Below are 13,629 nucleotides of genomic sequence, written 5' to 3'. Positions count from 1 at the left end.
ACAGCAGAGAAATTACCTCTGCGGGGAGGTCAAAGTGGTTAAACGTGCGAGTTAAACTGCTCCAAACAGCAGAAACATGTGCCGGCACTGCTGGCAGCGCAGCTAATGAGATTCAAAGTGTCTACAATTTAAAAAAAGAAATTGAAAGCTTAGTAGTCACATGCAACAGTTTTTCTCTTAAGTCATAGTGATTTGCAACGGATGGTTTTGTTATTATTTCTCCCTTTTTATTTGATTTATTTGAACTGATGTTCCTTTCAAACTGTGTACTGTATATCTAAGCGTTTTCACGAGGGATGATTACAAATATTTATTTAGTCATTGTTGCTGCGAAATGGAGGAAAATATTTTGCGCATCTTGTTAAACAGTTCAAATAATTTGGTATTTGTATTAGGCTCGTAAGCTGAACGCATACAGTATAGTCCTATTTAGTCATTGTTACCCATGTATTCTTGATATTGTATACTGATTTTGCAGGCCCCGTTGGCCATTATGGTAGTAACTCCAAATATTATCATATAATGTATGCACAATTCTGAGAAAAGAAAAGGAAAGAGACAAAACAAATCAAATTTCTAATTGTATTTTTTGGCCACCGCAGAATTATTCTGTTCATGGTCAAACCAGCTTTTATTGGCAACAGATGTAAGACAAAACTAGCACAGCCAAAATTGTTTGATTGCAACTTTTATATTTAAAAGACATATTCTTCCAATTAATAAATAATCTTGTGACTCGTTCAAAAAGTTGTTGATCGTATTTACATTATAAATAAAATGACAGAAACAAAAGACATTTGACATAGTCTTGGATTTGCAAAAGAAAACCCAGTCAGCCGTACAAACGAACTTAAACGTGGAAAGATACTGGGGGAACAAAGTAAAACTCATCCGTTCGGTGGTTAAATATGTGAAAGAAGACACTTCCCTTTTCTTTTATGGGGGGCGGGGGGAATAGTAAAAATTCTTAGTTTCAAACATTTGTGTGTGCGAGAACAAAACTATTCTTGTAATCTAGTCTATATGGCCCCTATAGAATATGTAGAATCATTTTCCCATGTTTTCTTTTTAAGAACAATATTGGCTTATCTTTGAAAAATGGAAATCCAAGCATTCAAACAAAGTCTATGATATAATCCCACGAGTAAGTATTCTACAGGAATAATGACAACACATACAGAAAACAACATTTTGCCAATTAGACCCACGGACAAATAAATACTAGAAAACACTGGACATCTTTCAATGGTGAAGTGCTCGCTTTCCTGTGGTGAATTGTACGTGAAAAACATTATGCCGTAAGCAATCTATTTTGGTGAAGGGGCAATGGAACGGCGTTTTCTTAGAGCCTTGGGAAACTGAAACTGGGACAGATTAACTCAAAGGACCACTGATGCATGAGACGGTTAGGACAGAAACGCTTGGTTGATGTTTAACCACAATCAAAACTTGAGTCGCTTTTACAGGGAAGAGAATTATTTATTTTTTTCAAGTACCAAGAATCCCTATGTAATGGAGCAATCCCTCAGCTTACCTGGGCTAATATCAAGGATAAGTCACAAAATGCTTGATCATCTGAATCTCGTGAAAACATCCTCGGTGAAAATAGAAAAAGGTAACAGCATACATGCTGGACTAGTTACTTAAAATACTGCTGAATGCACTACCAAGGGACCATAAAGCCAGGCTTCCTTTTATCTTTTATCTTTTTTTTTTTTTAACTTTACACAGTATTTTGCATGTCAGTATGTGCATACAGTGGCATCTTGCTGCGACGTCCTCATTTAGACGATCTGGCCATCTGAATAAGATAAGGTCAGCTTCCATTGGTGATGATAACTGAGGTGGCCTTGTGTCCCTGCATCTGGTCCGCCTGCATCCTCATATGTGAGGCCATGTCATACTGGACTCCTCCGCAGCTCAGCCCAGAGTAGCTGCGCAGGCTCTCTGAATCATACAGGTGTTCTAGAGAGTAGCCAGTCAAAGCATAGGCTGATTGCCTGTCCAGAGGCTGTCTGTCTTGGGATTGATAAAGCAGCGGGCTGCCCTGGGCCTGCGGCGGATGCGGGGACAGATCTGTCTGCATGTACTCTTTAGTGAGGGACAGGCCTGACCTGGAGATCCCATCGGAGCTGGGGCTGCTGAGACGGGACAAGGAGATTGGACTGGTCGCGTTGTCGTCGTTGTCGTGGGGACAGGGCACTTTGCCGCTGTCCCGGTGGTGGAGGCGTTCGGAGGTGAGGTCGATGCCGGCGACTCCGGGGCCGCGGCACACCACGCTCGACCCGGGGTTGGAGAGGGGGAGGGAGGCCGTGAAGCAAGGGCTGTGAGCCTTGGCGAGGCCCGACACTTCCAGGGGCCCCTTGTGCTGCTGCAGACGGCTCTCTTCTTCTTTGATCATCTGCTGTGTGGCGCGGATGAGCGTCTCCATCTTGCTGGGCTCTTGAGGGCTGGCCCGGAAGTGGTCACCGTGGTAACGCTCTCCTGAATCACTGGTGGAACCGCCTCCGTCTGGGGAGCTCACAACACTCTCTTCGTCCCAGTGGCCCCGCCCTGGCAGAGAAAATGGCCAGATTACAAAACAATGAATTGGGTTAATAAGTAATTCGGTTTCTGTTGTATTCATGATGAAGGTGAACAATGTTCATACATTTGCACACAATACAAATACATTCTGAATAGTGTACGGCTTCTTATTTGTGTCTTCTGAATAAATTATTATTATTTTTACAGAATTGTGTCTGTTAGACCAAGTTATGTCTTGGTAAAAGTGTGGCATGGGGCTGGGCAGATAATAGGCTACTGTACTTTGTGGAAGTGAAATGTGAAATGACTTTGCTTTTGATTGGGAGCAATGTTTGGTAGATGGTACAGATGGTAGCAATCGGCAAGCAATCAGCAAGCTGGCAGGATATGGTGTAAACAACTTAGCATGGCCTATAATGACATTTGGACAGCAGCTACCAAAAGTAGCACATCCAGGGTTATTTTGCAAAGCAGATGGCACACCTAACATCTCACCATGGATTGCACCGTGGTAAGCTCCGATGTCATAGCCCTCGCCGTTGTCCAGCGTTGACTTGGGCAGTGACAGAACTGAGCGCGTGGCGTCCCACCATGCCTCGCGCCCCGACTGGGGAGTCCCCAGGAAGTAGCGTCCGCCCTGGCAGCGGACGCGGTCGCAGGTGCTGGCATTAGGATGGACTTGTGCGTGGGCGAGGTCCTCCTCCGTGATGCCCAGTCCGTAGCATAGGGGGGCAGAGTCTGGATACAGTCTGTAGGCACAAGAGGCCTCCGCAGATTCCCCGGCGTCCAGAAGCTGGGGCGAGGCGGAGTCCGTCAGTGGACTCCCTCCCCATTGGCTGTCCTGATCCGACTCGGATCGCTCAGTGTTGAAAGCTGAGAACTGTTGGACAGTTATAAGAAATGTGTTTGTTTAAACTACTTAAACCCCTTACTTCATTTTTTTTAAGATATTTTTTTTGCGGCTTACGCCTTTTTTATTGATTTTTTTAAGGGACAGATAGTAGGCTGACAGGAAACGGGAGAGAGATGGGGGGATGACATGCGGTAAAGGCCGTGTCGGGTTCGGGAGTCGAACCCGCGGCACACCGCGACTGGATCACCAGTCCGGTGCCCAGACCGTTACGCTACGGCCTGGGCCAACCCCTTACTTCATTGACCGGAATCTCCCCTTTTCTCTCCTCCTTCCCCCCCCCCCCCCCCCTACACCAAATCTCTTTGTCGATCTACAAGCTCACAATGCACTGCAACGCGAGGCTTTGTGAGCTTGTAGATCTTTTGCGGTATGTTCATCCCCCGAATAGAGACACCCCCTGTTTCATGAGGTTAAACTTCACGCTCACTAAATATGGAACCATATGTTTATCTGGTTATAGCCATGATGAATCTGATGAGCATGTGTCTCAGTTAATGGGCTGTTTATTACCTGAGGGTAGGGTGACATTCTGGCTTTGGCCTTGCTCGGTGTCAGACGTGACTTGGTGGTCTTCCTGTCCTCGGTGTGAGCCGTGGCATAGGGGAACGCCGGCTTGCTGGGGCTCATCTGGTCCAAGGACAGCTGCATCCCCTTATATTCAGTATCCCTTTACGACAACCAAAGACATAAATATACATCTAAATAAAATGTTTTCGTAACTTTTGCTTGTCCAGGGTAGAGTTCAATCTAGTCACACGTGACGTCCACACCTGAGAGCTGTGCAGCACAACCACAAGTCCTCTGTGGCTGGCCCGTCAAACATTGCATGCAATTGAGATGAAATGCTTTGCCCAAAGGCACCTGAGTGGTTTGCGTTGTTGGGAGATTAGGGGTCGTTACTTATTTGCTTTCCTTGCCCAGAGTTTTCCAGCTGTTTCTGGGGGTTGGTTTCTCTAGCCTTCAGGCTGCCATTAAACTCAATTTAATCTGGAGAACTTCTGTTACATACACGGTAGTGTTTCCTATCACAATTTACTAATGTTGAGTGTTTCCCAACAACATGATAGTGTTAACTATCACATTTATACCATTTATACAGCTGTTCAGTGTTTTCTTTTCTTCAGCATGACAGTGTACTATAGCAGCAATAGTTTACAAACCATGTGACAACCAACATCACTCTGTAGCAGACGTCTTGGCCAATATTACATTATAGATAACAATTTTTCACAAAACACTCTTTCTGTGAATGGAGTGATTGTGAGGACTATGAGGAGTGAAAACAGCATTTAAGATAAACTACTGAGATTAAGCCCACCCATTTCTCTGTATTGAGTAGTCTAGTATAATGAGAAAACTAACAGACACCCTAGGTGAAGTTAATCATTCTTTGCTGCTGTACAACCATTGCCGGAACATAATGTGTGTAGCCATGTGCCCTCACTCACACACACTCACACACACACATGCATGCACAAACGCATTCACGCATGCGCGTGCGCACACACACACACACACACACACACACACACACACACACACACACACACACACACACACACACACACACACACACACACTCTCACTCTCCAACCTTTCCCTTTAGTGTCAACACTAGGCCTTAACTTACTCTCAACTTGCACTCTCTAATCACACAAACACACGCACATGCATGTTTTTGATTGATTGGAGGCCACTCAGGCCAGTGGCGGTGATCGGTTGTTGTGCAGACGGTACATGAGCCATTTCTGACATTTTAACCTACTGTCCTGCAGCTGAACTCCACCTGGGTGTCCACGTCCAGGGAGCAAAAAGTCTCCCGTGTCAAGAACTCAGCAAACACGGCCCTATTCTTAACTTATCACATCAACAGTATGTAATAGCAGCTACTGGCATTTTGAAAGCCCATGTGGCCCATCCCTGACCCCCACACCGACAGCCTCTTTAATATGTTTCTAAATATGACCCATTCTTTATGTATGACACTTTAGAGGGGGAAAGGCTGTGTTTAGATAGTGTGTAAGAGTTGTTTGCTCTTGCAGGTATTGCAATGGGCGGCTGGGCTCTGCATCCTATCTGTGACCCGGGTGACTTATGTCTGAGCCAATACGGTTGGGCTTTTGTGCAAACTCAGCTGTGTTGGCAGAATTCCGCCTCGGGGTCAATGTCAGACCACGTCGCATCTGAAATGTGCCACCAGCAAAACTCCCAATCATGATGTATTAACCCATTCTGACCTGAGATCAGATTCGTCGTTCTTCGATTTTTCAAAAAATAGCAGACCTACAAGCTCGTAGCGCGCCACTCGGTGGCGCGCTATGAGCTTGTAGATCTGCTATTTTTCAATAGCTAAAGCATAACATGATGCCAACACCAAAATGGGTGCCCGGTCAGAATGGGTTAATGGAATCTTCCTGGATTAACCACTTAAGCCCTATACTGTATTTTTAAAATAAATTGAAATTGCACTGTGCAACGCCTCCCAAGTCCCCAATGAGACACATTGTGAACTTATAGATACTGTATGCATTTCTTTTTTTATCTACATTTTTGTTTGCCACTTTGCCTACTGTATAATGACTTGCCCGTGTTGAAGTGGTTAGGAAAAGGTGACTGAATCTTCAACAAGTTGTACTAATAATACTTATAGTACTAATGTACTGTGTCGTTTTCTCGTTCTTTTGGAGTGCTCATGCAGTAGCCTATACGTCTAATACGCCAGTACCATTCAACAATGTATTGTTGCTGTCAGGTGGAAACCTTGTGTGTCCAAAAGTGCTACATTTCAGGACATTTTCGATGAGCTTGTAGATCTGCTATTTTTGAAAAATCGTGAAAATGTGCCGCAAATCTTTGAATATTCTTTCACAGCGAACATCTTTAACTCAAATATTTGCTTCTGGGAGGTCCCTGGAGGTCTGCGGCCAAGATAATTCTGGGGGTCCTTGACATGAAAAAGGTTGAGCATCACTGACGTAGAAACGTAGGTTTTTCAGAAAACTGAAGACATGGCAAAAATAGTCAAACTACATGATCTTGATGCATCGCGACACCTTGTGTATTGGCTATATTTGATACTTTTGTGTCACACTGTAGTATGGCAAAGTAGGGCATTTATTCACTGAAAAGTATTAAAAAGCTCAAATATAGAGATACAAGGTTTCTGCCTGACAGCGACAATATATAGTAGCCTGTATATTTATTTTACATAATTTATTATTGCTAATTGTCACTGATACAGAATGAAAGCGATCCTACGTAACTAAAGAAGACATTTAACGACTACATGCATGCACATTTGAATACACTCACAAACGTGTGTAAGATCACGCACACACGCACGCACACACACACACACACACACACGCTTGCAAGCATGCATGCGTGCGCGAGCGCGCACACACACACACTCACACACACACACACACACACACAAGCAAACACAAAATAAGGTACGTGTGGATCAACCAAACTAACATGGGCAGCCTCTTTGAGATAGCTATTGATTCCCAGTTCACCGTTTTATGGATTTTCCTTTCCGTATAGCCTGCAGATCGATGGTGACAGTAGAGGTTTTGTGATGGGGTTGAACCCAGGTGTTTGTCTTGCTGTCTCAAAGGGCCGCAGTGATTTCTCTCTTTTTTTTCCTCCCCTGCTCTCATAACGCGCAACGTGTGAAAAGCAGCATCAGTATTTTGCAGGGAATTAAAGGGGGAAAACTGTCAAAGGATAAAGATTCCTCTTATAGAGATAATACATGTTGCTGCCTCTGACACAGTGAGATGCAAACACCCAGAGATACAGTATAGGCTATATTTCCTCCATCCTAGCTCACTTTTGGTCTGTCTGTTAATGTTTAACATTTACATTAATTCAAGCTGCCTGTCCATTTTGAGGAAAATCTGTTACATTTTACTCAATTCTTATATAGAGCGCACTATAGTAATATTCTATAGTGCTTTACATTTTAGGAATGGAGGGTGGAATGTAATTTAGGACTTTGGTTAGGACTAGTTATGTAAATGAGCCTTACGTGAGGACATAGTTGACGCTGACAATGCAGTGGGGCCGGGAGGAACGGCTGTTGTGAACGATTGTGGCGTAGCTCTGGACCCAGACCCAGCCTCCGTGCTTGGCCAGGAAACGATAGTATTTAGTGGTGACTTGGCCCTTCACCAGCACTGCGGAGGAAAGACACAGATTGTGTTGGATATGGTTACAGTATCGTGTGTGTGTGTGTGTGTGTGTATGTGTGTGTGTGAGTGATAGGCTGACATGAATATTTAGGTGGACAGTAAAGTATTCATAAGCATATGCTGTGTATTTATCGACACACTGAACAATAAGGTATATACAAGTTACTTGGAGAAAGGCGGGCCAGAACCTATACTGCTGCGACAGCACCATATAGAATAGGTCCGACCTGTTTGAACTCACAGAGGTGGTGTGCACAACGCAGGTGAAAGGTGTCACAGCTGTGCACGTGGTGGTACAGGGTCTTCTCTATGAGGTCCTGGGGCTCATAACCAGTCAGCTCCGCTACCCTGCATGCAGAGGCCGGCCGGGGGGAAGTTCACAACATGTGAGTGACTCAGCAATTTTCCCCCCACACTGTATATGTTGGATAAATAAAACCTTGTTGTTTTTCTGCAGATACCCCCCCCCCTCTTGTTAACAGGCATGGGGACATTATGGCTTGGCTACAGTATAGCATGTATAAACTATAGGCTGATTATGATGATGATGATCATCATCTGCTGGACAACATGGTAATGCTTTGCAAATGTAACAGAAGCAACTGTTTCAATAAATGTCAAACGATACAAAATAACATGTCCCAAAAAATAAATATAACTCGACAAAGTATTGACATATAGTAAAGCCTGATTTTGCTCCGTCGCACGGCGGTGTCGCACGCCGAAAATAGCAGACCATGCTTAACATGAGCACGCAGGTCTGCGCGACGCCTCAAAAATAAATAGCTATTCTTTTTGGTGAACTGAAGTAGGGCTTACGATTTCTAGTTAAGGATTGTGTGAACAGTTTTTATATAGGCCTATATCCTATACCTGGAATCGAGAAATATGAGTTTCATGTCCAGACTGGCTCTGAACATGAACATGTTGCTGTGGAGTTTGATCTCCGTGACGGCGCTGGGAGGCAGCGAGTGTCCCACCGCTACCAGGCCCACGTTCTGGTAGCAGCCTTCAAACGGAGAGATGTCCAGGCTGTACTGGCGGATCTTCAGGTAGCCACTGCAATGGATCACCTGCCAAACAATTACAATCATTTGTTTTATGCCACAGCAGTTGGTTTAGGCCTATAAAGATGCAAACAATTATTGAAACCGGAGCCTGCTGGAATATAGGCCCAGAGGCCCGTATTATGTTTCATTTATAGCCCACACTTACCTAACGTTACATTATTTCAATTAACTTGATACATTTCTTCGGTTATTTAATTGAAATAATAAACCAACAAAGGTTTCAATTCGGGGTTGGCCTTATTACCTTATATCCACCGCTGGTGAGGCCTGCGTTTCTTTTAGCGAGCACGCATTTCATTCTCAAGAAGAAGGAACGCTCCACTTCATATTCTGAAAAATAATAAATGAATTATATATAGGCCATCCTGGTTACGTGACGTCCCACTATAGTGTAGGCCTATTCCATGAAAACAAATTGTGTATGCTAGCGAATACTATAGGCTAGTGGCTATTGGCTATACAGACAAATAGCCTATAGCTTTAAACAATGCAACGTGTCAAACTATAAGATCGCGACATAGCCTACCTAGCCTACCTTGTACATAATGAGAGTGGTAAGGTTGGTGCGGTGTCAGGACGGCGGTCATTTCGTCGTGGTCTGCCGGGTGGACGTACTCGTAAATACTGTTGCCAGTCAACTCTACCTGTTAAAACAATAGCAGTCGGCTAAATAAGGCTATGGTAATTTAATGGGTCGACACTTTTCTTATTATAGCCTATTTATTTAATGCTTTTGTGAGAAGCTATACATAATAAATAGCCTAATGAAGGCATGCATGAGATACTAAATACTAAAAGAAATACCGGTATACAAAAGATATAAATGTCATTAAGAAGAACGCCCAAAAACGTTGTCGAAACGAACCTGAGACAGTCCCAAATGGACCGATGCCGTTTCTGAAATGTACATGATCTTCCCATCCGGAGCCACAACAAAGATGAATCCATCCAATGTCTGCAACACACCATACACACAATTAACAATTAGCCCAGTTCGCAAAACCATTAAGGCTTCGTTACGCCAATTAGACGATCGATCTTATAGCCTACTTGTAATAACAAATGTGTTAATTAGTTTGGCGGTGTATAGGCCATGCATGGTGACAGGTGTAGCCCATAGGCCATCATGGTGACAGGTGTATTCTCTATACCTGCAGTAAGTGTGATCCTAGCTCACGCCCGACATTGTCCAATGATCTTCTGGGATGACCCCAGGCTTCACCCAAACCTATACAGAACCATCAGCACATGTCAGCATTTATTCTGTGAAATGATTATAGTTATTGTAGCTACAACTGTTTTTCAATTCGATATTTTGTGGGTTTTTTTTGTATTTTATTGTAAGATTAACAAATAATGTACATGCATGTTAGTGAAATTAATTGTATATATAAGGGCCTTTCTTTACCCATATGCAATAAGGCTATTAGTAAAACGTTAAATACATGCATGTTTTTGCAAGGCCATAAATCCTAAATCAATAACTCTAAGTTACAGATCCTTGAAGCAAAAAATCTGAGACAGTATAATAAACGTCTTTCTCGTATACAATAATCACTAAATCACATAATATGCAAGATCATACATACAGCATTCATGATTCAAGATTGTATTTGTATACATCCCACATGGTTTACAATTGCATGCAGTGAAATTCTGCGGTTTTGGCTAAGAAATTTAAACAAACGAAATAAAGTAACAAACTAACAATGGTGGTAAATGTAAGATCAAAATATTAAACATAGCACGTTCACTGTTTTATGTGCTGTGTAGGGTCCTACTTCACGCACACGCAAGCATTGACCATATACAGTAACAGTAGGCCTGTCAACCGCTTTCAACCAAAAAAAATAGATCTGCAAGCTCAGCTTTAGAATGGATCTTAAGTGGTTAAACAGCATTTTAACTAAACCATTTACAGCTCACCTTTTTGTAGGCTATATGCCTCACAGCAACTGTATAGTTGGAGGTGATGTGAAAAGGCTATATAGCTTTATATCGAACAGGTGGTGCAACATTGTGGAAGAGCACCTCTTATTCTCAAATGATTGCCATTCACTCGAACAAACAATCCGAGTTAAATTCAGGTCCCAAACAAACAGGCCTATATAGACCTATTAATTTCTAGTCTTTTGGGGGCAATTGAGTGTTTCAAATGATGATAAAAATGTCCAAATCAAGTGAATAATAATAATAATAATAATAATAATGATGAATGAGCCTTTTTGGATATAGCTCATTTTACTATGTTTTGCTATCTCTCTCTCTCTCTCTCTCTCTCTCTCTCACACACACACACACACACACACACACACACACACACACACACACACACACACACACACACACACACACACACACACACACACACACACACACACACACACACACACACATATCTATAGACTATCCATACTGGAATAAGATATGTGATATTAAAGGGAATAATATGTTCTCCCTTATGTTTTGTCCAAGCTTGCAGCTTTCAACTGAGAACAAAGGAGATATGTAGCCTACTGTATATGCTAACTATACTGCACACACGACATGGTGTTTGGCGATTAGGTTTCTCTCCTCTGTATGTGTCTGTCTGTATAGGACGGTTATTACCTATAAGTGTTTCAATTGTGACCTATATATCAAAATATCAGAAGAAAGGGTGATTGGAAGATGATGCCGTTTTTAGAGACTGACATGACTTGCATTGATACTAGATATCACAGTCTGAGGCCTTGTTTTTGGCGGGTATATATACGGTTCGCCACTAACCCCGTTTATTAATATGTTGTAACGATAACGGTGACAATAACAAGTGCAACTGTATGTTGTTGGTGCGACTGACTGTGGAGCATTTGCTAAACAAACAAAAAAAATACCCTTGTCAACTCATTTCTGCACCATACATTATTGAAGAGGAAAGCTGCGGTTGTAGCAATTTAACCATATACGTTTGTTTCCTGCTTTTACACGCCACGGCTTGAGGTGATTTGATTGAACCATAGAGCTGTATATAATTGGTGTGTCTTGTTTTCAGTCACGCAAAGAAGAATCCTGCAGAGACCTAAATATGGTTGCAAATCGTTCGCTTATTGCTGAAGCCTAATTTCCATTCACTGACCTCGGTCCATTTATAAAGCCATGGGCCTAAATATGCAGCCTGGGACATGTTCGGTTGAGACACGGTTATATATATTTTGGAATGCGCGAGGTTATAGCCAAATAATATTAGATTGTGTATATTAGGCCCATATGCTATATATACACAGTAGCCTACTATTTTTTTTTTATGTAATTAATTCATTAAGTAATTTGATTATATTGGTATTTAGTTATTAAGGCGAGTCTACGGAATTAGACAGCTATATAAACAAGAAAGTGTTTGCGCTGCGCAAGTTATAGGTGTATGCGCTGGCATAATTAAATTGTGAAAGAGAAATAGTAGACCTATAAATAGAAACCATGAGGATATAACTTGCTTAGTGCTTACCCTGAGGGAAGACAATTCTCATCTTCAGGTAGCTTGTCGTCAGTCTAATGATCGACGCTTTGTCCAGCTGAGATGTTATGGCCGACGGCAGTGGCAGCATTTTGGCCAGTTCATAGAATTCACTGTTCTCCTTTTCTCGTCTAGTCCTTGCGGCCGTTTTAGATTTCTCCTTCATGTCGCCGTCCTTCCCCTTTCGAGAGATATGTGCTTATATCCTTCCTCGACACCCACGCTGGTCATTCAAAACACGGGGACAGAGTTCTTTCCGTTTTGTCGCCTTCTCATGATATAATTCGTTTCGTCAACTATAAAACGGCGGCGATTGGATACTTTACATCCTCTAACCGGTTGAATTCCAAGGAACTCGATATCCTGGGCAGTCTGATGGACTAGTACGCTGAAATTCTTCGAGTTGAAGTAGTTAAACTTGCAGTCATAAAGCCGATGGTGCCATCACTGACATTCCTGGAAAACCTGCAAGATCAATATACCAATGTCATTATTCACGTATTATATTCACCCATTATTCTTGCCATATAGGCCAATTTAAATAATATAACAGAGGGGAAACATAACATGCAGCAGTGACTGAAACAACAGCAATTCTATAAACAATAATATAGTTAACATATATAGGGTATATATACATATTCTATATCTTTTATTTGGGCTATACACTTTACTTTAGCCTACACAGGCCTTGCACAGCGAGTATAGCAATAACAAATAACTTAAGCGCTGCGACTGAAAATACGAAAATAAACATAGCCTATATGCATTCATATTAGGCTAATCTTTCAATTCCAAAGATGATTAAAAAAAAGAAATGTCTGCATGGTTAATCCTATATATAGACCAATATGATTCGTGATCGCACAATTAAAACAATATGCTGCAATGCACATGCGTCCTACTTTTGCTCGGATTCCATGGCGTTCAGCCCGCAGGGAATTGTTTCAGCTGTCCTGAAGCGGGTTCATGTGAGCTCCTATAGAATTCCAGGAAGGAAATGAAATGCCGTATAGCTAGCGGACCCCCTCGCTGCACCATGTAGGCTATACTGCATAGCATACACATACACCTCTCACAATTAAAGCCCGTCTCCCATACAGGCTCAATGTGATGTGTCTATACTCCGCTCTGCCGAGCTGCTGCTGCTGCTGCATGCAGGACCGGCCCACTCGCACTCAAGCTCTCATTGGGCAGCATTGTTGAAATCCACTTGTTCATTGGTCACATGCACAATACAGTCTAAAAAAATGGATTGATATTTTTGTGAGACATTCACCTCTGACCCGTACCACATGCAGCACAGGTAGGATACAGTAAGGCTATGCGTTATGTGTAGGAAGTATACAGTATAGGAACATTAGAAAATATGAAAGTGACGACGGTTGATATAGGCATGTTCTTGCATGGAATCGGATACTTCACTTG

At 42.5% G+C, this 13,629-nt stretch overlaps 1 protein-coding gene across 3 annotated transcripts; it reads right to left on the bottom strand.

The window, feature by feature from the left end:
• Window positions 1-633: 633 nt before the first annotated feature.
• Window positions 634-13,228, bottom strand: LOC310876439 (single-minded homolog 1-like). Of its 3 annotated transcripts, none has more exons than XM_083789979.1 (12): window positions 13,107-13,228; window positions 12,193-12,666; window positions 9,857-9,933; window positions 9,571-9,660; window positions 9,232-9,349; window positions 8,950-9,035; window positions 8,509-8,708; window positions 7,877-7,983; window positions 7,473-7,620; window positions 3,950-4,106; window positions 3,022-3,406; window positions 634-2,553 (listed from the first exon to the last, which is right to left on the bottom strand). In XM_083789979.1, the coding sequence occupies exons 2-12, from the start codon at window positions 12,365-12,367 to the stop codon at window positions 1,817-1,819; spliced, it is 2,280 nt and encodes a 759-aa protein (XP_083646105.1). In that variant the 5' UTR covers window positions 12,368-12,666; window positions 13,107-13,228; the 3' UTR covers window positions 634-1,816. The 3 variants fall into 3 exon arrangements, with proteins under 3 accessions (XP_083646105.1, XP_083646106.1, XP_083646107.1); XM_083789980.1 differs by having other exon boundaries at window positions 9,241-9,349; XM_083789981.1 differs by lacking the exons at window positions 9,857-9,933; window positions 12,193-12,666; window positions 13,107-13,228 and having other exon boundaries at window positions 9,232-9,345; window positions 9,571-9,621.
• Between the last annotated feature and the right edge of the window lie 401 nt (window positions 13,229-13,629).

This window comes from Protomyctophum parallelum, assembly GCF_964188405.1.
Source record: "Protomyctophum parallelum genome assembly, chromosome: 19".
Taxonomy (NCBI): Eukaryota; Metazoa; Chordata; class Actinopteri; order Myctophiformes; family Myctophidae; genus Protomyctophum; species Protomyctophum parallelum.
This window is presented reverse-complemented; position numbering and strand designations above follow the sequence as displayed.